Genomic DNA, 26,549 nt, shown 5'->3' on the forward strand with positions numbered 1-26,549 from the left:
ATATAGACCCATCAGTCCAAGCGCCACAATACACGCTGTCGGCCAACAGAGGCAGCAGCTGACGTCGGCGTGCACAGTGGATGCCACGTGGCGTGGGAGTGCTTGGAAGGTTAGTAGAAGCGTTTATTGTTTTTTTTTTGTGTATTGACGAACATCGGGGCTATATACCAGGATGAGTGATTGGGCAACGGCGTTAAGTGTCACAACAGCAGCATGGGAGCCCTGGGACAGGGAGTACTGACACAGCGGGAACGGTGACAGCACGGGAGGTGAGTATAAGGTTTATTATTTTATGGGGGCCAAACATTTTGATCAAGAAGGGGTTGTCCTAGTAGTGGACAACCCCTTTAAGGTTTTCATTCAGAAAACTCAAATGACATTTATCCAAATTTCACCCATGTGTCCATCTTTTACGTCCGTGTGATGTTCGTGTGTGTGATCCGTTTTCATACAACTACATTCAAAAATGTACATGATCAAATACAATTTCCTAGGTTATCAATGGAAATGTATCCGTAAATATCAGATGCCACTTGGATGCTCCGTGTGGGATCAGGTTTTTATATACCATAGTCTTGAATGGGTGAATCTTATCCGAGATATGGAAGAGAATATTGTATGCTGGGATTTTTTTTTTTCTCACGGACAGTCGGGCTGAGAGAATAATCGTTCATCTAAATAGCCCTATTAAATGACATGGGTCAGGGCGCTATACCAATAATAATCAGACACATCTGATTCATACGCTCATTTTAAGTTACAAACTCCCCATCAGCCCACCATCATAGTGGGCTGCCTGATGGATTCTCAGTCAACTCATTCTGTAGCCAGCAATAGACAATGCAACCCAGAGACTATAGGAGGCAAACAATACAAGATTTTTGTTAATTAAACCCAATTGCAAAAATTATTTTTAGTCCAAAATACATGCATTTAAATAGTGAAAAAGAAATTGTCCCGAAAAGTGGACAACCCTGTTAAAGGGATTTTACCCTTTCTGGAAAGTGGACCCTAAATGCAGTAAAATACCTAAAATAACAAACAGAGCAGGAACTCCCCTCCTCTCCATCGCTCTGGTCTTCGGTGTTTTGGCTCGAGCGGTGGTGTCATATTGACAGCTCATATCACCACTGTAGCTAATCACTGAGCTCATTGGTTTGTGCCATCTACCTGACTAGCTACAGTGGTGATGTGAACTGTCGACGTGATGTTATCGCTGCAGCCACGACACTGAGACCTGCAGCAGCGACAAGGAACCAGCATAGAGTCTGTGGAGGGGCATACTTCTCTTCTTATTATTTTAGGTATTCAGTGTTTCTTATTCACTTTCCTGAAAGTGGAAAAACCCTTTAAGAGTAAATGTATTAACTGCAGATTTTGCTACTGATTTGGTGTAAATTTTAAAGGTTGAAATCCATATTAAAAATCTTCAGAAAGTTGACATGCTGTAGATTCAAAATCCACACCGGATATCAGTTCTTTATAAAAAAAATTGTAGTTTGCATGTATGTGTATTCCAAAGAAGCCAAGCGGTTAAAAGAAGTGCCGTGTCCATTCTTCTGGCGGTTTCTGCTCTGAAGCCGCTCCATACTTTACAATACAAATCAAAGGAAAGCTCAAAAGAATCCTGGAAGATGTCCAGGCATCCTTTTGTGCCATAAACCGCTAATGGTTTCTAAATTGTCAAAGTTAACAAAAACGCTGAAAAACTGCTCTAACAATCGCCAACTTTCCAAAGCATTGAAAAAAAAATGCTCAAGAAACAACACAAAAAAAAACAGTAAATGTCTTGAGGAAAGGAGCGATTCCGAAAATGCCTTTTGCTTGCCAAAATGAATGGCTTTTTGGCTGCCTAAAAACAACGTTGTGTGCACGTGCGCTAAGGAGTATAGATCTACAAGGTAACACATGTAATGGACATGTTGGTAGCCCTTGTGGCTGGAGCAGGCTGTGTGTGGGCACCATACGCTGCGACATTAGCGGTACACTGGTAGCTTCTTGCCCTTTGTTTGGGACTGGTAAGTCAAAACCGTCTACAAGAAAATTTGTCTTTGTTACTGTTATGGTAAATACTTATGCTTTGCATTGAATATTTGATTATAAGGTCCCAGAGTCTGGAGGAAGAGTGGAGAGGCCACAATCCAAGCTGCTGGAGGTCTGGTGTGAAGTTTCTACAATCAGTGATGGTTTGGGGAGCCATGTCATCTGCTGGTGTAGGTCCATTGTGTTTTATCAAGACCAAAGTCAGCGCAGCCGTCTAACAGGAAATTTTAGAGCACTTCATGCTTCCCTCTGCCGACAAGCTTTTTGGAGATGGAAATTTCATTCTCCAGCAGAACTTGGCACCTGTCCACACTGCCAAAAGTACCAATACCTGGTTTACAAACAACAGTATCACTGTGCTTGATTGGCCAGCAAACTCACCTGACCTTAACCTATGGGGTATTGTCAAGAGGAAGATGTGAGACACCAGACCCAACAATGCAGACGAGCTGAAGGCTGCTATCAAAGCAACCTGGGCTTCCATAACACCTCAGCAGTGCCACAGGCTGATCGCCTCCATGCCACGCCGCATTGATGCAGTAATTGATGCAAAAGGAGCCCGACCAAGTATTGAGGGCATTTACTGAACATACATTTCATCATAATCATCAACATTAACAGAAATAAACACTTGAAATAGATCACTCTGTTTGTAATGACTCTATATAATATATGAGTTTCACTATTTGTATTGAAGAACTGAAATAAATCAACTTTTTTATGATATTCTAATTTAGCGAGATGCACCTGTATATTGTGCTACCGTGTTAGCCAGAAATATCGATGTAAATACTTTTATGCCAAAAAATGACAAAAGTATTCTCGGAGTGATACCTTTATTGGTTAACCAGAAAAATATATACATGTAAGCTTTCAGAGCACAGAGGCTCCTTCTTCAGGTAAGATTACAAATGAATTGATAAGACAAAAGGCACAACATTTAAGAGATGTTACAGCAAGATATTTGTTCATGAGGCGGAGGGGGTGACGCCTCCTAATGAAGGCATGTGACTGGGCACCTGAGAGTCAGACAAGCCCATACACTGACAGACCCTGGTTGTGCGCCTTTGCCTCTGATCAATGGACTCACTGATTTGATCACAACTAGCAACGTGTGAAACGTTTTGAGTTTCACCTAAAACTTTCCATATAGGTTTCCGCTTCATTACCATAGCAACCGCTCAGCGTAGCTTTCACTTTCCACAACTCTGGTAAAGTGAACGCTTCTTTGTGATTGGTTGCTATGTGGAAAAGATTCCTTAGATAAATCTGCCAGTAGGTTACACGGTCGTGCCCTGGTCTTATGTGAATAGGACTACTAGCCATCCACTCCAGTCAGGTAGCCGAGCACTAAGAAGCAACATGCCATGCAGCGCACACATGCACATGCGCAGTGCTGGACTGCCTGCTTTCCTGAACCAGTTTCAGCTATTTGATTGGCCAGCAACACTCCTGTGTGAACTCCAGCTGTCCAATCACTTGCGGCAGCCGCTCAGAGCCCTCCCCCCACCTGTGCCTCCACGTGAGGCTGCGCTCGTTATATAAGGCGGAGCTCTGGCCCAGACTGTCTCCTCTTTCTATCCAGTGTCAGGTCGTTGCGTCAGCACAAATGGGCGTGGTTCCTGGCAGTGGATGGTCGCGGAGGTCGAGAGTTCGCGCAGGCGCACAACGATATTCTACTTCACTCATTCTCTGGGCGACATTGTGTTTACTTCTCGTCGGACATCGGGACAATGAAGCAGAACTCCAACGTGCCGGCGTTCCTGAGCAAGCTGTGGACCCTGGTGGAGGATGCCGACACCAACGAGTTCATAACTTGGAGCCAGGTACTCGCCTTGTGCGCGGAGGTGGCACGGCTGCCATATTGTGGCAGCGGCCCTGGGCTGTCATGATGGCACCGCCTTGTCCAGGCCCGTGTGCTGCCTGTACTGTTCCTCCAGGCAAGCCCGTGGTACGGTCCCGTAGGCCCAGCCTATAATAAGCCGCTGAGCGCACTGCGCGCCATATACAGTGTGCACCAGGCCTGCGCCGGATTACTGCGCCCACAGCGGCGGAGAGCGGAGCCCCGGGCACCTCCCGTCTGATGGCTGCCCCTCCGATCACCACTGCAGCCTATGACCAGTCACTGTACGGGGTGATGGCTGCCCCTCCGACCACCACAGCAGTCTGACAGAAGTGACCGGCCACTATGGGGTGATGGCTGCCCCGCCGACCACCACTGCAGCCTATGACCAGTCACTGTACGGGGTGATGGCTGCCCCTCCGATACCACTGCAGCCTATGACCAGTCACTGTACGGGGTGATGGCTGCCCCTCCGATACCACTGCAGCCTATGACCAGTCACTGTACGGGGTGATGGCTGCCCCTCCGACCACCACAGCAGTCTGACAGAAGTGACCGGCCACTATGGGGTGATGGCTGCCCCGCCGACCACCACTGCAGCCTATGACCAGTCACTGTACGGGGTGATGGCTGCCCCTCCGATACCACTGCAGCCTATGACCAGTCACTGTACGGGGTGATGGCTGCCCCTCCGACCACCACAGCAGTCTGACAGAAGTGACCGGCCACTATGGGGTGATGGCTGCCCCGCCGACCACCACTGCAGTCTATGACCAGTCACTGTACGGGGTGATGGCTGCCCCTCCGATCACCACTGCAGCCTATGACCAGTCACTGTACGGGGTGATGGCTGCCCCTCCGATCACCACTGCAGCCTATGACCAGTCACTGTACGGGGTGATGGCTGCCCCTCCGATCACCACTGCAGCCTATGACCAGTCACTGTACGGGGTGATGGCTGCCCCTCCGATCACCACTGCAGCCTATGACCAGTCACTGTACGGGGTGATGGCTGCCCCTCCGATCACCACTGCAGCCTATGACCAGTCACTGTACGGGGTGATGGCTGCCCCGCCGACCACCACTGCAGCCTATGACCAGTCACTGTACGGGGTGATGGCTGCCCCGCCGACCACCACTGCAGCCTATGACCAGTCACTGTACGGGGTGATGGCTGCCCCTCCGATCACCACTGCAGCCTATGACCAGTCACTGTACGGGGTGATGGCTGCCCCGCCGACCACCACTGCAGCCTATGACCAGTCACTGTACGGGGTGATGGCTGCCGCGCCGACCACCACTGCAGCCTATGACCAGTCACTGTACGGGGTGATGGCTGCCCCGCCGACCACCACTGCAGCCTATGACCAGTCACTGTACGGGGTGATGGCTGCCCCGCCGACCACCACTGCAGCCTATGACCAGTCACTGTACGGGGTGATGGCTGCCCCGCCGACCACCACTGCAGCCTATGACCAGTCACTGTACGGGGTGATGGCTGCCCCGCCGACCACCACTGCAGCCTATGACCAGTCACTGTACGGGGTGATGGCTGCCCCGCCAACACAGTAGTCTGACAGAAGTGACCAGTCACTGTACGGGGTGATGGCTGCCCCGCTGACCACCACAGCAGGCTGACAGAAGTGACCTGTCACTCTATGGGGTGATGGCTGCCCCGCTGATCATCCCTGCTGCCTATGACATAAGTGACCGGTCACTCTATGGCAGGGGTCTCAAACTCGGCTGGGTATATGGGCCTCACATGGAAAAAATTTGAATTTGGGGGGCCGCATTCTTTGCAGGTCAAAGTGACAATTTTAGTGATACGATTTTTTTTTTTGTATACACCATCTGACCATTTTTGCCGCGTTAATTTTATTTTTTTTATAGCTTGGGTCGTTACGGATGTGGCGATAATAAACGTGCACTTTTTCTGTTTAATTTAGTTTATATATAAAACAGCATTCTTGGTGGCAAAATATTTTTTCATGCTTTTTTAATTTTTTTATTTTTACAATTGTTTTCTCCAATTGGCCACATACAGTAATATTGCATTACAATTAGCACCCTCTAGTAATTCTGGCAAACATCTAGTAATGGGCCCCATCCTGGTGGTCCCCATCTTGTCTCACACTAGCGGAGACCAGCTACACCCCATCATGTCTGATGGCATGCTTTCTGAATGTTGCCATGCTATTTGCGGGTTTGTAACAGCTGGCATCGGACACTGAATACACATTGTGTAATGCATAAAGGGGTGATCCACTTAGACAATCCCTTAATGGCCCCATGGTGCTGCATAAAGACCCTCAATACTTGTGTCCTGGATTGGCTCAGCTCTGCTGCGTCCCCCACCGGTCTCCTGACATAATGTCGCATGGCCGCTGCAGCAAGTTACTGTTCCATGCTGTTATCAGATTTGTGTTAGCCAGTCACACAGCATTGATTGTCAGGAGACCGATGGGGAACACAGGGCTAAGAGGGGTGCCGGTCCGGTGTGGAGGTCTTGATCAGTTTGTTTTTGTTTTGTTTTTATTCATCCAGCACTTTGGTCCAATGTCACAATTGACATGTCTGTTTTTTCTTACCCTGGTCTGCATGGAGACCTGTCTAATATATTGGTCAAGTGGCCGATCAAACTCTCCAATGCAAGTCTAACAAAAAATTGGACAGCACTTGGATGCCGTCCTTTTTCACAGCTGTTTGATAAAGCTTGACAATCCTACATCAATGTTTCTTTTTTTTCCCCTCTCCACCCCCCTACCCCTTTCCTTCGAGAAATACTTTTAACTCTGACCAAACTGTTAGGGTATGTGCACATGGCTTCTCTTACATGCCGGCACACCAGCTGAGCTTTCCCAGACTAAGCCGCTACTGGAAAATGCCGGCTGTCACTCTCCTGAAGCGGCTAAGCTGCTGATTTTTCGGCCGTACTTTGGGCGGCTCCGACATCGGTGTCTTTTACGCCATACTTTAAAGAATAGAGTGAGCATTTAATTTGTTTACTGCTTCAATCTCTGAACTATGAAGCAGTTAGAGGTATTCCTATCTCCAAGATCCTATCCCAATGCGTAATAATATTAGCAAATACCTTCAACTAGAAATGTGGTATAGTTCTTCTGATTTGTTGCTTACCCCATGTGCAGGGCATTGCAGTAGCTTAGGTATCCATGGTAACGACTCGTATAGTGACAGTTGGTTAGCTGTGGTTGTAACCATGGATACCTCAGCTACTGCAATGGCCTACATAAGGTAAGTGACATGGCGGATCAGAAGAACTATACTACATTTCTAATGAACATGGTGCACAGCAATGTCTAAACGATATTCCTGTGCACATGTTCAGACTTGGCAGTTCTGTTAAAGGGATAGTCCCATCTCCAAGATCCTATCCCAATATGTAGATGTAATAGGCTGTAATGAAACTGATTAAAAAAGATTGATGAAACTTGACTGTTTTTTCCTAGAAAAATCACTTATGGGAAAGGGCTCTGAGGCTAAGGTCCTGATGAGTTGTAGTTTTTGTCTTTCTCTAGCCTGTTTTTTTGTCTTTTTGGTATGTCATGTTGCAAATAAAACTGCTTTGGCTGCTTCTTGTTACTTGGTGTTAATCAAACTACTGCTAAAGTCATGTGCGGATTACATGTGTTTTCAATGTGATTCTTGCTGTGTAAATACCATAAACGCATGCGCATTTTTTTTTTTTGCATTTCATTTAAGTGGCGTGGCGTGTCTGTGTGGCTACCAGGAAAAATTGACTTCTCCCACGAGCCACCTGCTTTGTCATGGGGGCACTATACAGGGCTCCTCCAGTGATATGCTGTGAGCGGCAGCTGAACACAGCCAGCTCATCTGTGCACAGCCAGCTGTCAATACCAGGGCATATGGTGAGCAGTGACTAACCGTTCCGTGTATTACTAAACATTGGCAGCGCTCAGGAGGAAATGTGCTGCTGCACTGTAATGTCCTTTGCCTACAGATTGACCCTATATCTGCAGGTCAATGGCATTTTGAGCTGATTGGTTCCCTTATATAAAAAAAAAAGCAGTGCTGGGACAGAAGGTGCTGTTTGTTTTTTTTTCTGTGGAAATATGGATCAGAAAAAAAACATCAAATACTCATCATCTGAACTTGGCCTAAAGGATTTTCCTTCTAGTAGATAATACATAGGCTATACCATCCCTTAAAAGGAATTGGTCACCAGGTTTTTGCCATCTGATCTGAGAGCGGCATGTTAATCCAGACCCTGATTCCAGCGGTCACTTATTGAGCTGCTTGCTGTAGTTTTTGATAATCAGTAATTTTATCACTAGAAGTCTGCCATGTAGTTTTTAACCCCACCTCCTCTATTAAACGCCAGCTTTCTGCCTATTTACAGCATACACAGGTGCTGAGGGTGGGGTTAAAAGCTCAAATCCATTTTTGTAAAGACAATGCTGACTGCCATTAGATCAGTTACATATAGTACATGCCGGGGAAGGAAGGGACAGAGTGTGAGACAGTTAGACACACACCCATGTAATTTCTGTCTAGTAAGTGTTTCTCACCCCAGTGCTGGATTCACAGCTACACTGCTCAGTACTGATGCGGCTTTTGAACATATAATAGTTAGAAACAGGAGAGCAGGAACTCTCATTGTCTGTGTGTTGTGTATAGGAGACACCATAGCAACAAATCTCCATCCACCATCTCAGAGGCAAGAGAAAATTAAAGAGCCCGCAAAGGACAAAACTGTTGAAAAATGAGATGCTTTAGTCTGGGCATTATTATTGTGCCATTTATTCCATGACTCTTTACATGTGAAAAGGGCTAAACATGATAAAAAAAACAAGTCCAATAATCTTTAATAATACAAGTCAGACTGGTACAGGAGGAGAGGACCCTGCCCGCGAGGGCTCATTGTGAAGAGCCCTTGCCACACATTGGATGGACCTCAAGGCACTTTCAAGCTCGTTTTCATAAGCAAAGTTTGTTTTGTTTTTCTTCTGTGATTCATCTATATGCACCTACAAAGGAGACCTGCGAAGAGTGGGTGTGATTACAGGAAAGTGTAAAGTCCTTTATGTACAACGCATGTTATAGGGCAGCAGTAGAGCAGATTCTTGCTGAGTCTTCTAACACATGTCCTATATCATGGTGTCCACACATGGGGCCACATATGCAATTTGTCAGGTTCCCTTTAATGGGCAGTGTACATGACAGTTTGATCTCATTTGATAGATGGTGATTCTCCAGATTTGATTATTGCATCACTTAAAATTATATGGTCAACCCCTGAAAAATGTCTCAAGTGCTGTTCACAAGCTGCATACGATGAGATGAAGTACTGAAAGGGGGTTTGGGTGTCTACCCCCTTTCCCCTCCCCCACCCTCTCCTCCCTTGCTCTGCTGTTTCATCAAACTGCTTACAGGTATAACAGATGTGGGCTTTCAGTTCAGGCACACAAGCCCTAGACCTTGGTAAGGGAAATGCTTGCTAGAAAGGAGGTCTAGGCCCCTATAATGCTGGCAGAATAGTGGATAGCAAGTTGGAGAGCTTTATAACCTGGAGTTGTTCCTGGCCATATTAGACCGGTGTCCCACCCTCAATAGCAGCTTTATTGTGTGGGTAATGAGGGCAGCAGGACTATGCTTTTCTACAGTTTTTGCACAAAAACACGGGTATGCTGTGTACACTGCTGTCATCTTTGCTAATAATACTTTTATTTTATCTTTTTTCAGAACGGCCAGAGTTTTTTGGTCCTTGATGAACAACGGTTTGCAAAGGAAATCCTGCCCAAGTACTTCAAACACAATAACATGGCCAGCTTTGTGAGACAGCTGAATATGTGTAAGTCTAATGAAATCCCAGTGTATGATGATGGTGGTGGTCTGGCGTAAGCAGAATGGGGCAGGTAAAATGAGAGGACCATGATGAGACCTAGAAGTGCACCTCTTTGTGTCTAGATGTGTATCTATGTATATAAGAAAATCTTTCCAGTACCTGATTATCAGTTTGTCCTTGTGCATTGTTCCTCCCTCTCTCCCATACAGATGGTTTCAGGAAGGTGGTTCATGTGGACTCTGGGATTGTAAAGCAGGAGAGGGACGGACCAGTGGAATTTCAACATCCTTTCTTCATCCAGGGGCAAGACGAGTTATTAGAGAACATAAAGAGGAAGGTAAGACTCTGATTTCTTTCATTCTTATCAGTGATTCCAACGCTCCCACCTTCCAGTCTGCTGAAACACCTGGTAATTAGCTGGTATTGCCAGGGGAAGCTATACAGCAGGGGTGGGGAACCCTCAGGCCCACGGGCTATTTACGTCCCTCGTTGACCCTTTATCCGGCCACTGGGCAGATTCCCACGGACCGCAGAGCTTGAGTCTGCTGCTGTATTTTGCCGGCCGCCCGCCCATTAGTTTCTTTCTCTGTGAACACACGTATGCAGTATTCACTACTGAACGCTGAAGCGTGTGCAGTGATTGATTATATCTCAACACCAGTGCCAGCATCAGGGTGGACTTGGTGCACAATTTGTATGGCTTGTAAGGATGGTATAAATATCCAAATGGCCATTGGCAGAAAAATTCCAAACACCTGCTATACAAGATCACCCATATAGATACTGGCATAATGTCTATGGGTTCCAGTTTGATCTATGACAGGTCTTTGTGAGAGCCCTTAAAGGGTTAGCCTGGCACCTTAAATGTCCTTTCTAAATTTCTGTCTTTACACCCGAATACCTTTTTTCTAGTTATCTTTATTACATAATACCCTATTCTTCTCCCTATCTAGCTAATCCCTTTTTTTTCTCTTTTTTTTTTTTTTTTTTTACGTCCCTTCCTGGGACGTTTTGTTTGAGAGAAGTCTAAAAACATGATATGACAGGAGGCTGGGGCTGCACTCCCTTTTCTGCAGTGTTTATCGGTCCTTGTGGAACAGGATGTCATCAGGGGCAATGATAGAAGTGACACCAGCACCCCCCTAATGATTTATTTGAGGGTGATGCTAGGAGCTCACTCAATGCTTTAATTTTTTGCCCCACTGACAAGATCTTGTTTCACAGTTAGAAGCAGAAAGCAGGGGCTGCACTCGCCTCTCCCACAGCATCTTATCACTCAAGATCAAGACTTCTTCAGAGGGCAACGATGCAAGAAACTGTAGTAACTGCTGCACAGTCCACTGATGACTCCTGTTCCAGGAGGGGTGATGGACGCTGCAGGGAGTGAGTGCAGCCCCAGCTTCCCGTGAATTCCTGTTTGAGACGCCTCTCAAACAAAATACCATGGGAGTGCAGTAAAGAAACACATTTAGAGATTATATAGGGGAAAGTATAGGGCACTGTAATAAAGCTAATTACAAAAGTGTCTGGAGTGTAAAAATAGATATTTAGAAAGGACATTTTAGGTGCCGGACCACCCCATTTTAAGGATTAGGCCCAATTCGGCCTTAAAAGGCTGAGTTCACACGATGCGTTTTTAATGCGTTTCCGCGGCGTTTTTGCAGTTGCGGAAACTCATTAAAAACGCATGGTAGAAGGGCAGCAATGTTCCCCAATTGAAATCCGCATGTGCTGTGCCCATGATGCGGATTTTTCCGCAGCGTAAACGCTGCGCTCAAAAATCCGCAGCATGTCAATTAATTTTGTGTAAACACGGCGTTTTCGCCGCCATTGACTTGCATTAGAACGCGCCAATTCTGCAAGACTGCATTTATACTTGCGTTATTGGCACGTTCTAATGTGCGGATGGTACCCGAGTGTGGAGGAGAGGAGAGTCTCCTCCGGACCCAGGTACCATTAAAAAAGCTGTAAAAAAAGAATAAAATAAAAAATAAATGTATACTTACCTTCTGTCGGCCCGCGCACCGCTCCTGCTTGGTTCCCGGCACTTTGCAGTGAGTTGAAGGACCTGCGCTGACTTCAGAGTCATGTGACGGGTCGCGTGACGCTGACGTCTGCAGGTCTTTCAATTCAAAGTTGCCGGCGAGGGAGAACGGATTGAGCAGGACAGCGCGGGCCATCAGAGGGTAAAGTATACATTTATTTTTTTATTTTTACCACTCTCTCAGGTCACACTATATAAATCCATGCCGGTTGCATGGATTTATATAGTGTGACCTAAGCACTTTCCAGGTGATGCTAAAATAGCCTGGAAAGCGCTTGTCAACCCGCATGCGGAAACGGATGTGAATCCGCAGGAAAAACGCATGCACAATCTGCATGCGTTTTTTCTGCCAGGGAGATGCAGAAATTATGCAGAAATTTTCTGCTTCATTTCTGCATCGTGTGCACATACCCTCACAATGTAAAATGTAAAAATATACTGATTTGGTATCAGTGTCCTTGATCTATCAAAATATAAATACTGTAAAATAAATTGAACCACTTGATGTGGGTGTTCCTTTTCTTCAGGCCCGTTTCACAGCTGACCTGCCTTAAACCGATGTTCTGTACACACATCTTTAGATGAAAGCTTCTGGTATTATGTAGTGCCAGAGAAATTAACCCCAGAATTTATTTTATTTTTTTTCCTCCCCTTCTTCCAAGAGCCATAACTTTTTTTTATTTTTCCACCAATATAGCCAGGACAAGTTTCATTTTTGAATGACACCATTCATTTTACTATATTGTATACACTGAAAAATAGGGAAAAAAATCCTAGTGCGGTGAAAAGAGTGCAATTCCACAAATGCTTTTTGGGTTTCTTATTTACCATGTTCACTATACGGTAAAACTGATTTGGCAGTATGATTCTCCAGGTTAGTACAAGCATGCAGATACCAGACATAGTATATACACTGCTCAAAAAAATAAAGGGAACAGTCAAATACCACATCCTAGATCTGAACGAATGAAATATTCTCATTGAATACTTTGTTCTGTACAAAGTTGAATGCGCTGACAACAAAATCACACAAAAATAATCAATGGAAATCAAATTTATTAACCAATGGAGGCCTGGATTTGGAGCCACCACCAAAATTAAAATGGAAAAGCACACTACAGGCTGATCCAACTTTGATGTAATGTCCTTAAAACAAGTCAAAATGAGGCTCAATATTATGTGTGACCTCCACGTGCCTGTATGACCTCCCTACAACGTCTGGGCATGCTCCTGATGAGGCTCAGTATTGTGTGTGGCCTCCACGTGCCTGTATGACCTCCCTACAACGCCTGGGCATGCTCCTGATGAGGCTCAGTATTGTGTGTGGCCTCCACGTGCCTGTATGACCTCCCTACAACGCCTGGGCATGCTCCAGATGAGGTTGCGGATGGTCTCCTGTGGGATCTCATCCCAGACCTGGACTATGTGTGTATGTATATATACACATATAAAGTGGTGGAAGAAAAAAATTGGAATTTTTGTATGAAAAAAGCGTCTTAGTTTTTCGGGATCTGGGGCTGTGAGTGTGCTTATTTTTTGTGCCCTGAGCTGGACGTTTTTACTGAAACTATACTGGCGTAGATACAATGTTTTGATCACCTTTCATTGCAATGTTGTGGCAGCCAACAAAAAAATTATTCTGGCGTATCCATTTTTTATTTTTTTTTCCGCTTCTCTTTAAATTCATTTTTATTTTGATCGGATATTTATTTTGTTTTCAGTGTTGCAAAAAGAGAGCGCTTTGAACTTTGTTGTGCGGTTTATTTTTTATTTTATATTTTTTTTAAGCTTTCTACTGTATTTAATAGTCCCCTTAAGGGACTTGAAGCTGCAATCATCTGATCGCTTGTGCTATACATAGCAGTGAACTTCTGTGAAAAGTCAGTGGAGTGATGGGATGGTAAAGAACACCATGTAAGCTTTTAAAGTGATTGTAACCCTTCGCTTGCTGTGCAGTATCTGCAGATATTGGAGCTGCAGCGGCACAGCTGATCAGTGCTGTATAATGAATGGCTGAGTGTTCTCATAGCTTACTTAGCACTGCAGATATTGCACATGTGCTGTGTGCTGTACAAGGACATTACTTTTCTCTGCCATCCTTCTATATATAATCACATCTGGGTATTTTGTACTTTGCTAGGTATCCTCTGCACGACCTGAAGAGGCAAAGGTGAGACAGGAAGATATATCCAAAATCCTGAACAGCGCGGCTAAAGTTCAAGTCAAACAAGACACTATTGACTCCCGATTATTCACCCTGAAAAGGTAATTTGCCCTAGAACTGTAGACTGTAAAGACTTTGTGGATATCATGGGATGGGTCCTCCTCTATATTTAGGGGAAGAGTTGCTAAGAAAGGGCAGTTCTCCTGTTGGTGGGTGCAGCTCGTCCTCTAATACATAGGTGCTGCTGTCTGATTGCCATGGTGCTGCCTTTTCAAATTGGGGGGGGGGTTGCTGTTTTGTATGGGTTTTATTTTTTGGCTAAAGCTGTTTTAGGGATTTTAAATCCTTTTTTTTTTTTTTTTTTGCTATTGTTAACTCGTTCCTCAAGGGGACTTGAACATGTGATTGTTAATACACTGTGCTACCTAAGTTGTACAAGGCATTATCTCATCTATCCGTACTTGACGGACAGTTAATGTATCGGGCCCATCCCCCGGCAGCATCTGATTGGCTTCCATGTCTGCTATATTCCTTAGCCTTTGTCAGGAATCTGGTTGCCATAGTAACCTGTGGACCCCCTGCGATAGCACTGCGGGGGTTGCTTTTGTCCTAAAACTGTGCAGTTTTCGCATTGTTTGGAGGGGCCGCTTTGTAGACTTATTCTCATAGGTGACCTTGGGTGAAAGCACATGCTTGAAGGCCTATAAAGCCAATTGGGGATGTGATTTTTATCTTTGTTATTTCATGAACTTTCAATTTTGAGTTTTTATCCAGTTTTATTCTAAAGCCCAGAGTCCTAATATTGTATTCATTCATTACCTGCTGTATGGTGACAGTCTGTAGATCGGGTGTGATCACATGCTGCCACAAGTTCTGCAGTCAATTTTCCAAAATGTAGGAGCCAATTGCTTTGCAACCTTAGACGTGTGAGCGTGGCAGTACTCTTTGCCACCCCTACCCCCATTCCCCTAATCGTCCCCTTGTTCTCACAGAAGCCCTTCATACAGAAGTTCTCACAAGTAGTCCCGTCTCATGTATGTGCCTTCTGATGCCCCCTGGTGGTGGTAGCTATACACATCACTGCTGTGTGCTTTCTCTGCTGAGCTGTATCGGTCATTCTTTTTGGCTGCTTGTACCAGGAGAAATGGATCTAAATGCTAGATATGTATGCAGCCGAATGTATAAAGGGTGCTAACAAATGTCTGCTTGATTTGCAACTCGCTGAGACCGGGCAGGTATCTGCATTACAAAATACCTTTATGTACCTGGTTTATACATGGATGGCGTGGCATTACTGCAGAAATAAAACATTTGGGGTCTCTGTTTGTCATGGACTCTGGCTGTCTGGTTTTATACGGTTTATGTGGATTTGTGTCCCGTTTATACGTCACGTTGTAAGAGTGGTTGCATAGTGGTGTCGTCATGCAGCCGTATTAATGGTCCCGTGTGACTATTACTGGGGTGTCTGGGATTACCAATTGGGAATGTTGGTACCCCATTAGTCGTATTCGTCTGTAGTCCTCATGTCGGCATATCTTCTGTGCAGGGAAAATGAAGCACTATGGAGAGAAATTTCAGAACTTCGTGCACAGCACTCTCAACAGCAGCAAGTTATTAGAAAGGTAAGGCTTACTTTTACTTCCATGCTTGTCTCATGGGATGAACGGGGCTTCTCCAGAATTATATACAAATAACTAAAGGAAATGTCATTATCTATAAATATATCGAAATACATTTAATTAGCAAATCATTCATTTTGTCTAGAGGTGATCACTATAGAATTAAAATGGCCGCTGTCTTGTTACACTGATAGGAAGACCTGTCCTAGAAGGTTAGGACAGGAGCCTGTGAGCATGTGCAGTAGGAAGCTCCGCTCCTGTGACCTGGTGATACTTGTATTGTTACTCAGAAAGACAGAGCACACAAGTGAGCGGCCTCCCTCTCGCCTCAGCGCCCGTAGTGGGCCGCGGTGCGAGCGGCCTCCCTCTCGCCTCAGCGCCCGTAGTGGGCCGCGGTGCGAGCGGCCTCCCTCTCGCCTCAGCGCCCGTAGTGGGCCGCGGTGCGAGCGGCCTCCCTCTCGCCTCAGCGCCCGTAGTGGGCCGCGGTGCGAGCGGCCTCCCTCTCGCCTCAGCGCCCGTAGTGGGCCGCGGTGCGAGCGGCCTCCCTCTCGCCTCAGCGCCCGTAGTGGGCCGCGGTGCGAGCGGCCTCCCTCTCGCCTCAGCGCCCGTAGTGGGCCGCGGTGCGAGCGGCCTCCCTCTCGCCTCAGCGCCCGTAGTGGGCCGCGGTGCGAGCGGCCTCCCTCTCGCCTCAGCGCCCGTAGTGGGCCGCGGTGCGAGCGGCCTCCCTCTCGCCTCAGCGCCCGTAGTGGGCCGCGGTGCGAGCGGCCTCCCTCTCGCCTCAGCGCCCGTAGTGGGCCGCGCCGCGAGCGGCCTCCCTCTCGCCTCAGCGCCTCTGGTATTTCCAGCATTAGTGGAGTACATCCTAGATATGAAGGACAGAAATTCTACTGCACATGCTCACAGGCCCCTGTTCTAAGGACATCCTAGGACAGGTTTCTCTCAGTGGAACACGGTTGCGGCCATTTTAATTGTCTAGGGAGGTAATCACTAGAAAATCGAATATAATTTGCTGATGAAATGTGGTTTGCATGACCGTCACTTGACTCAGAAGAGAACCAGAACAGCGCTGAATATCGGATAAGACAACAATCGGTGAGTGTAGAACACTTAACTACACTAACGTTTACACAGGTTTAGGCAAATTTTTAAAGGGTTGGTTCACTATTTGGACAACCCTCTCTCAATTACTATTTTACCAAGGTAAAATAAAAACAGCCTGTACTCTCCTCCAGTGTTGGTGCTGGGTCTTCTGGGGATCTTGACATTTCGAGCCCTTAAGCCAATCAGCAGCCACTTCTTTTTCCCTTCCTTTGGATGATACTGACATCTGGAAGAAGCGAGATCTCCTGCTGCTGACTTCCACCAGAAATCAAGCCTATTAGCGGCCGCTGATTGGCTGAAGGGCTCACAATGCTAAGATCCCCAGAAGACCCAGCACCAACACTGGAAGAGAGTACAGGCTTTTTACGAGGGAACATAGTAATTCAGAAGGGGTTGTCCATATAGTGAACAACCCCTTTAATTAAAGTGTTCTTTAAAGCACTCCTCCAGTGTCTGTCACCCCTGGAGCGGTATGTTCCCTGACTGGTTGCTGTCTTCTGCTGTTCTCAGTCCTATCCTGGTCGTCTTATGCTAGTTGTGACTAGCTGGATTGCTAAGGTTTCATTGAATAATAAAAGACAAGGTTTACTGAAACTTTTCCACAAAAATGTCTATCAATGTGATCAGCCCCTGCTCTATAACATCTTACCTGCAGGTCAGATCTTTTCTTAACTTGACAAGTTCTCTTTTTAACATCCTAGAATTGAGTCTACAATTCCATGATCAGACATATTAGGCAGTGTAGTCTGTTGTGCCATTGTTTTGGGTTTAGTCATAATCTAAGATGACACCTATAAAAATGTTCCTCCTGTCACTACACACCTAGTACAGAAGGTAGATCAGGCTGGTCTAGTCCTGTTTTCAGCCGTTTGCCATGAGACTCGTGCTTTTCTCCCTCTCTTTCTGTTTTCAGATCGTACAGTTCATTGTGACCTTGGTGCAGAATAACCGACTAGTGAGTCTGAAGAGGAAACAGTAAGAACATTTTGTTCATTCTAGGCCCAAAGAAACAAGCAGATACTAATATTTTCTATTCCTATTCTGAAGGCCGTTACTTCTGAACACAAAAAGTTCCCCTAAAGGCACTATTCTACAGACAATGGTTAAAGAAACCGGAGCGGACAACCGCCACGTAAGTATCTTACACAGTTTAGTAGCCCACAGCCCCTTTTCATGTAGCAGATATGGCCAGTCTGAGAAATCCTCATCTAATCCCACCATACAATACATTCCCACCAACTTCTGATCCCTGCCGTATATATGCCTTCGCCCATGGCCCCACTATCAGTATTTGGTCAGTATTTTTTCTCAGCAGTGGGAGCCAAAACCAGGTGAGGAACGATCAGAGAAAAGATATAATAGAAACAAGTCACCAATTCTGCATTTATCATCCACTCCTGGTTTTGGCTCCCACTCCTGAGAAAAAATCCTGATCAAATACTGATAGTGGGGCCGTGGCCTTCCTGTGTTGCTCTGACAGGCATTATAGACTGCTGTACAGAGTGATTACATTCTTATCAAACAGGAGAAATGTCAGACTCCAGTGGCCAACAGCAAAGACTTGACGAAAGGCCAAGAGACAGAAAAAAGCCTGTCATTTTGAATGGCTCATCCTGTTTTGTAGGTCCCACATAGGACAGAAGAGATTTCCGATGATATAGTAATTTATGACATAACGGACAACATGGAAGAACAAGAGAAAACCTCCACCGCCCCTGAAAATTCAGCCAGTCCTTCTGAAACAGTAAAGTAAGACCTCTTATATTTGGAATTGTAGCATTTTTGGTGCTTTAGTTCAATGACTAATTGCATATAAAAAAAAATGTAAATCTGAATCCTTGTTCCTTCTAGCGGTAAGCTTTCACGCGAGGTTGTAATAGTGGAGGATGACAGCGAAGATGAAGATGTCCCAGTTGTTCAGGATCACAGCTCACATCTAATTGGGCAGTTAAGCCCAGTCCGTGAGGACATTTCAAGCCCGTTGATGTCTGGTCCTCTGCAGCTGAATAACCAGTCTTCACTTAGCGCAGAAGACCCCTTCACCATTATGGATTCTATTCTTAATGAAAGTGGTGTCATTTCCCAAAATATCAATCTACTTGGAAAGTAAGTGTTCCCAATCCATAGATCTGTGTTAGTCACTGTAGTGCTGTAAAGTGCCCAATAGCTCGATTTCTTATTTGGCTTTTTTACTCCTGTTTGTTTTTTTTAATCTGGCCTTATTTTTCCCATGTTGCTTTTTGTCCAATGTTGCCCTGGCCCTCCAACAATCTCCATATTCTTTCTGGCTAGAATAGAGGTCCCATTGTCCCCCAATTTTCATTGTCTGAGGTCTAAAAGCATACAAAAGGACTAGGGTGCAAAGCCCCACTAGAAATGGCAGCTCTCTAACAGGCCAGTTAAAATTAAAGGGGTGGTCTGAAGTCTAAGTAAATTTCATTGTAAATCCCTATTTATTTGCTCCCCTAATCAAAGCTATTTTCTAATGTACTTGCATTAAAAATTCCATACAGTTTCCTAACTACACAAACTGCTATTGTATGTTTTTCCCAACAGTGTCATCAGGGGATTCGCGCCATTGTCCCATCCCCTGATGATGTTGTTTCGGTGAAACCTGTTGGGTGGCAAGTGCTGCATGGTTAATGTTTTATAGGTCCTATAATTGCCCACAAATGACAGTATAAGAATAAGCAATCTGTGTACAGACTCTAACAATAGAATTATACAGGGCAATTTAAGATGATTATTTTAACAAATACTCCACAAAATAATCAATTGACTTTTAAGTTTACTACATAACAATTATATGTTATTGGCCTATTAGTGAGGGGCCATTTATAGTGGGGTTTTGCCCCCTAGCTCTTTCTGTATAGATACTATACACCTCCCAGGTGTGATTTAGTTATAGGATCTAAAAGCAAAGTGATGTACAGAGACACTGCAGCTCCTAGTGATCCTTGGTTATAGGGTAGGTTGTTTTCACAAGGCTGTTACATGTACAGATCTGTTAAGTTATTTTCTCTCATTTTCCAGAGTGGAACTGATCGATTATCTCGATAGCATCGACTGCACATTAGATGACTTCAAAGCGCTGCTATCAGGACGTCAGTTCAGCATAGACCGAGATCTGCTGGTAGATGTATGAACACTTTTCCATTTTGCTTAGTTTGTACAATTTTATTATATCCAGAATACAGAACATTTCTTGGGGGGGATATAAATTAAAATATCTTTAATCCCTTAACACAAAATGATGTACATGTACGTCAGCGCTGGGGTGCCCATGTGTTGAGGGGACTCGGGCGCGTAGATTCTGGTTGTTAAATAGTTGCTATTTGTGTCATTCAGCAGCGTCTGGAACGGACTATCTCTGCTGTAAACTATTTAAATGCTGCTATAAATTTCTAACAATGTTTAAATAGACTGCTCATGATCATGGTGCACTAATGGGTTACTATAGTGGCCTGCTAAAGTCCCATGTTGCTGCCATTTGGCTATTTCAGAAAAGCCCAGCCAAATGCTGTGTTTCAAAGGAGACCGTGATATCTTCTATATCTATCTTCTATATACTCCAGTATCGTGGCATTGCAGTATATAGTATCCGCAATCAAACTATCACAGGTTCCAGGCCCCTAAGGGGACTAAAGAATAAAGTAATTTTTTTTTTCTTCATTTAAAAAAATAAATGGTATCACTGTGTCAAGTTTTGTATATAAAACTATAAGAATAGGCACACTAAAAGCGAGAAAATGAGAAAATCAAAACGCCGTCACACATGGCTGTTGATTGACAAAGTTATGGTTCTTGGTAGTAGGTAAATGTAAACATTGGCTACAGAGGTGAGGGGGTTAATACAACTCCTGAAAAGGTAAAGCTCCTTGTCAGTAAACCAGAAAACTAACTGCTTAGGATGACTATGCAGCTGGTCATTTTGCCCCTGCAGACTAGCTTCATGAAACTGTAAATCGCCTTCATTACAATACAAGTCTGTTAGAATACAGACGATTATTGGATAAGTCCTTCTCATAGCATTAGTTTTATGGTAAGAAGTTGGGGTGATAACGTCTCATGGTCACAATTTGGAGTACTTCTCTCCATGGCTTATAGTTAGCTCACATGTGTATGCACACACACTGCCTTCAGTTATCAGACATGGCTGACCTGACTACAAGACTTTGGTATCCGTGTACCTGTAACAGTATATGACCCTTATAGGGGCTGTTTGATCTTAAGGCTATGTGTCCACGTAGCAGATTTGATGCAGAGCGTTTTTGCCTTTCTCTGGCAGAAAAAAACGCATGCAGATTTTACATGTGTTTTCGCATGCGTTTTTTCAAGCAGTTTTCCAAGCGATTTTAGCATCACTTGGAAAAGTACTTGACAAGTTGGTCACACAATATAAATCCATGCAACCGGCATATATAGTGTGACCAAGTAATAGTTAAAAAAAGAATAAAAATGGTAAAAAAATCTAAAAAAAAATAAAGATTATACTCACCTTCCGGTGTCTTCCCAGTGTCATCTCTGCTGCGTCCGGTCTCTTGCATTGCTTGCGGTGGTGTGAAGGACCTGCGGTGACGTTATGGAGTCATGTGATGGGTCACATGACTCAGTGACGTCATGGCAGGTCCTTCACAACAGCGCGAACATTGCAAGAGACCGGACGGCGACACTGGGAGGACATCGGAAGGTGAGTATAAACTTTATTTTTTATTTTAAATTCTTTTTTTTTTTTTTTTACAGATTCTATGGTACCCAGGTCTGGATGAGTCTCCTCTCCTCCAGACTTGGGTACCATCCGCACATTAGAACGTGCCAATTACGCAAGTACAGATGCAGTCTTGCGGAATTGGCGCGTTCTAATGCAAGTCAATGGCGGCGATTACGCTGCTTGTCCGCAAAATTAATGAACATGCTGCGTATTTTTGAGTGCAGCATAAACCCTGCGGAAAAATCCGCAGCATGGGCATTGAAAGTGCGGAATTGCATTGGAGACCATGGGGGAAGGTTTACCAAGCGTTTCCCAAGCGTTTACGCTATGGAAATTCTGCAGCGTAAACGCTTGAAAAACGCATCGTGGGCACACAGCCTAAGTTACAAGGCTGCAGTGATTTCAGACTTGTTAATCCTCACATCATGATCATTCTTGCTGGGAGTGGCAGCCTTGTGGCCACAAGTATGTAGCTTTCATACATGCGGTCACATGCGGACTAGATGGGTGCGGCCTCGCTCAGAGTGTATTAAGCAAGCCCAGATACAGTCTAGTCTGAATGTGGCCTCAAGTATGCAAATTGCATATTTGAGGTCACATAATTGCCCGCTCCCAGCACTGGATAATCCTCAGTGTGTGATGTGAGGGAGGGTTACTGCTGACTTGTAGCTTAAGACTGGACAATCCCTTTAATGTTCTTGTTTTTGAAAGAGGTAGAAAATCACCAGCAAGGAAACTTTTAATTGCAATTAAAATCATTAGTGTGCCTTTATCGCAATATGTTATGAAAGGAAAGTAAGGCTTGTTCTAAGCAGGAATGTTTTCATATATAAAAAAAATATTCAAAATTAACTAGATTCGTTGTTGCAGCCATTCCTATCAGAGAGACACTGCTTAAGGATGTGTCACTGGGCCAGTGAATATTACCAAAGCCCCTTATTCTGTGGTGTTCTTTGGCATTGTAAAACCCCTTCCACTGCTGTACGGGTGCAGTTTTTGTTTTCTTTACTGGAGAAACGAGGTGAACAAGCACGTTTACCTCCCACTGTGGCTTAGGTTTTAATTAACTCCAGAATAATAAATTCTCCTTTTTTTTGATAAGGAGTGATCGGATTATAAAATGATTTACTTAAATATTAATACATTTATTTTGGGGCTAAAAATAACTGCAGTTGGATTTCATTAAAAATGTTGCAGTTTTGCTCTTAAAGACATTTTTTTTCCCCTGCAAATTTAACTTTGATGTGGGCTGTGGTCATAAATCAGCTGGAATCCAGAAAGCTTTACTCCCTTTCACATAGTCGCATTAGCCCATTATTAGATTCTGACTACTCATTCTGCAGCCAGCAAAATGGTGCAAACGTTTTAATGAAACACAATTGCAAAAATGATCATTGGCCACAATTGCATGCATTTAAAAAGAGAAGAAATTGCTGCCTAAGGTGGACGACCGATTTTTAATTAAACCCTGCCCCTTCCACCCCCACGTTCCTTTATATGAAAGTCATGCAGGGGTGGAAATATTGGTTCAACCTATGCAGCTGCACAGAGGCTCAAGAGCGACAAGCAGCCCGTGTCAGAACTATTGGACTGTAATAGGTGTATATCCTGCTCTTGCACAGGGCCCTTTTTGTCTGTCAGCCACTACAGTCATAAGATTATTACTGTACAGTTATCAGATCTAGGTGATTTAGGTCTTAAAGCGCATCTGTCAGCAGGATTGTGCTCAGTAAACTACATAAACAGTCAGGTGGGCGACATTACACTGATTAAAATGATACCTTGGTTGATGAAATCCGTCCTGTGGTTCTTGTGTAATCCTTACTTTCAGTTTGGAGATAATGATATGCCTGTGCTTCGGGGCAGCCTGTGGGGGGGCGCTCTATCTGGTGCTCTGCTTATATATTAATCTATGCTCTTATGACAGCTCACTGATCGCTCACTGACCTGCCTCCTATTTTACCTAGCCCCGCACTACTAGATGCATTATGGAAAATAGGAGGCAGGTCAGTGAGCGATCAGTGAGCTGTCTTAAGAGCAAACAAATGAATATGTAAGCAGAGCACCAGATAGAGCGCCCCCCACAGTCTGCCCCGAAGCATGAGCATATCATTATCTCCAAACTGAAAGTAAAGATTACACAAGAACCAATCAAGGTATCCTATTAATCAGTGTAATGTCGCCCACCTGACAGTGTATGTGGTTTACTGAGCACAATCCTGCTGACAGGTGCCCGTTAAACCAGGGCTGTGGAGTCGGTAAGCCAAATTTTCCAACTCCTCAATTTCCACGACTCCGACTCCCTCATACATGGCTCATGTTTAAGTGATAAATTTACAGTAGCACAGATTAATCTCAGCCAAAAGTCTAGACCCTTAGATCAGGAATAGGACAGACATTTCATAACTTTCCCAAATTCTTATGAAAAAATATTTCCCACAAACTGCATTTAACTACTGTACCTAATTTATTATATATTTTAGGAGTCGGAGTTGGTCCATTTATACCGACTCCGACTCCACAGCCCTGCTTTAAAGTACGCCTGAAAAGGTTCCAATTAAATGACTGCAAGCAAAGAACATGAAGGTTGTGAAAGGTTGATACAGAAAGTATATTGGAAAATGACATAAGTGTTATTTCTATAATGAGGGAAGCTTTATATGCTGACGTTATTGCCCCATAGAACAGTGCTGTGAACAGGTGATTGGCCTTCTGCCATGTATTTCTGAGGCTGCTTGCAGCATGTGTTAAAGGGGCAGTCTGAAACACAAATTAATTTTAATCCTATGCCTATCGGTTTTGATCTCATAATGTAATCTTTTTTTTTTTTTCCTTCTAATGCACTTTAAGTAAAAATTCCCTATCCTTCCCTCACTATACTAACTGCTTTATTTTTTTTCTACTTCGTTGACTCTTCCTTCAAGTATCACAGTGCATGCTGGGATACCCAAATTAAGCGTCACCAGGGGGCAGAGGCTGCAGTCACTACCGTAGCCCCTCACTGAAAATAAGCATCATCAGTGATGTTCATTTCAGGGGCTGGGCTAGTCCCTGCTCTGCAGTCCTCACTTGGGGAGTGGCACTGGTTTCTGCACACCGAGTATTCTTACAATGTGCACTGACAGTGCACTCTTCTGCCGGCTCCTTACGTCAGATCATAGCTGGCGAACGAGCGCAGTGTTCTGCATATTGAACAGTGATAGGAATCTACTGAGGAGGCTCTAGTCCAGCCCCTAAAATGGAGGCCACTGACTGCTCGTTTCAGGGAGGGGGGGGTAGGCTACAGCAGTGACAGCAGCATCTGCCCCTGATGAGTCTTTGAGTATTGGAAACCGCAAAAGGGTATTTGTGTGTGTGTGTGTGTGTGTGTATGTATACTTTTTTGTTAAGTATATAATTCCACATGTGTTAATTCATGTGGAATTATATACTTAACAAAAAAGGGTGAAACAACTGAAAATATGTCTTATATTCTAGGTTCTTCAAATTGGCCACCTTCTGCTTTGATGACGGCTTTGCACACTCTTGGCATTCTCTTGATGAGCTTCAAGAGGTAGCCACCGGAAATGGTTTTCACTTCACAGTTGTGCCCTGTCAGGTTTAAGAAGTGGGATTTCTTGCCTTATAAATGGGGTTGGGACCAGTTGTGTTGTGCAGAAGCCTGGTGGATACACAGCTGATAGTCCTACTGAATAGACTGTTAGAATTTGTATTATGGCAAGAAAAAAGCAGCGAAGTAAACAAAAACGAGTGGCCATCATTACTTTAAGATATGAAGGTCAGTCAGTCCGAAAAATTGGGAAAACTTTGAAAGTGTCCCCAAGTGCAGTTGCAAAAACCATCAAGCGCTACAAAGAAACTGGCTCACATGAGGACCGCCCCAGGAAAGGAAGACCAAGAGTCACCTCTGCTTCTGAGGATAAGTTTATCCGAGTCACCAGCCTCAGAAATCGCAGGCTAACAGCAGCTCAGATTAGAGACCAGGTCAATGCCACAGAGAGTTCTAGCAGCAGACACATCTCTACAACAACTGTTAAGAGGAGACTTTGTGCAGCAGGCCTTCATGGTAAAATAGCTGCTAGGAATCCACTGCTAAGGACAGGCAACAAGCAGAAGAGACTTGTTTGGGCTAAAGAACACAAGGAATGGACATTAGACCAGTGGAAATCTGTGCTTTGGTCTGATGAGCCCAAATTTGAGATCTTTGGTTCCAACCACCGTGTCTTTGTGCGACGCAGAAAAGGTGAACGGATGGACTCTACATGCCTGGTTCCCACTGTGAAGCATGGAGGAGGAGGTGTGATGGTGTGGGGGTGCTTTGCTGGTGACACTGGTGGGGATTTATTCAAAATTGAAGGCATACTGAACCAGCATGGCTACCACAGCATCTTGCAGCGGCATGATATTCCATCCGGTTTGCGTTTAGTTGGACCATCATTTATTTTTCAACAGGACAATGACCCCAAACACCTCAAGGCTGTGTAAGGGCTATTTGACCAAGAAGGAGAGTGATGGGGTGCTACGCCAGATGACCTGGCCTCCACAGTCACCAGACCTGAACCCAATCGAGATGGTTTGGGGTGAGCTGAACCGCAGAGTGAAGGCAAAAGGGCCAACAAGTGCTAAGCATCTCTAGGAACTCCTTCAAGATTGTTGGAAGACCATTTCCGGTGACTACCTCTTGAAGCTCATCAAGAGAATGCCAAGAGTGTGCAAAGCAGCCATCAAAGCAAAAGGTGGCTACTTTGAAGAACCTAGAATGTAAGACATATTTTCAGTTGTTTCACACTTTTTTGTTAAGTATATAATTCCACATGTGTTAATTCATAGTTTTGATGCCTTCAGTGTGAATGTACAATACATACACATATATATATATATATATATATATATATATATATATATATATATATATATATATATATATATATATATATATATATATATATATATATATATATATATATATATAATATTATGGAGCCGCTTTATATCAGATACAAACAAGCAAAAAAGTGGTGAGAAAAGTTAAAATGTAACCTTTACTAATAAACAGCTAAAATATACCAAATATAAAAAGTCACAAGGACCATAAGTGCATCAAGATACCTGCCACAGGTATTAAAACACACACTTCCCTAAACAAATAGGGGTGTTTAGGGGTGTACAGGTCATTAAGTGGCACATGATAGGTATTTTC

General features: G+C 44.4%; 1 protein-coding gene across 1 annotated transcript in view; it reads left to right on the forward strand.

The window, feature by feature from the left end:
• The first annotated feature begins 3,631 nt into the window (after positions 1-3,631).
• HSF2 (heat shock transcription factor 2) overlaps positions 3,632-26,549 on the forward strand; it is a 30,224-nt gene continuing 7,306 nt past the window's right edge. Inside the window, exons 1-10 of the mRNA XM_073675947.1 lie at positions 3,632-3,869; positions 9,608-9,716; positions 9,920-10,047; positions 13,895-14,019; positions 15,465-15,540; positions 17,552-17,613; positions 17,686-17,770; positions 18,263-18,387; positions 18,490-18,744; positions 19,672-19,777. Of these exons, the coding sequence (XP_073532048.1) occupies positions 3,777-3,869; positions 9,608-9,716; positions 9,920-10,047; positions 13,895-14,019; positions 15,465-15,540; positions 17,552-17,613; positions 17,686-17,770; positions 18,263-18,387; positions 18,490-18,744; positions 19,672-19,777 (1,164 nt within the window). The 5' untranslated portion in view covers positions 3,632-3,776. The remainder of the gene's footprint in view (positions 3,870-9,607; positions 9,717-9,919; positions 10,048-13,894; positions 14,020-15,464; positions 15,541-17,551; positions 17,614-17,685; positions 17,771-18,262; positions 18,388-18,489; positions 18,745-19,671; positions 19,778-26,549) is intronic.

The sequence above is a fragment of the Phyllobates terribilis genome, unplaced genomic scaffold (assembly GCF_046119375.1).
Source record: "Phyllobates terribilis strain yellow unplaced genomic scaffold, ASM4611937v1 Scaffold_3__8_contigs__length_932513732, whole genome shotgun sequence".
Classification (NCBI taxonomy): Eukaryota; Metazoa; Chordata; class Amphibia; order Anura; family Dendrobatidae; genus Phyllobates; species Phyllobates terribilis.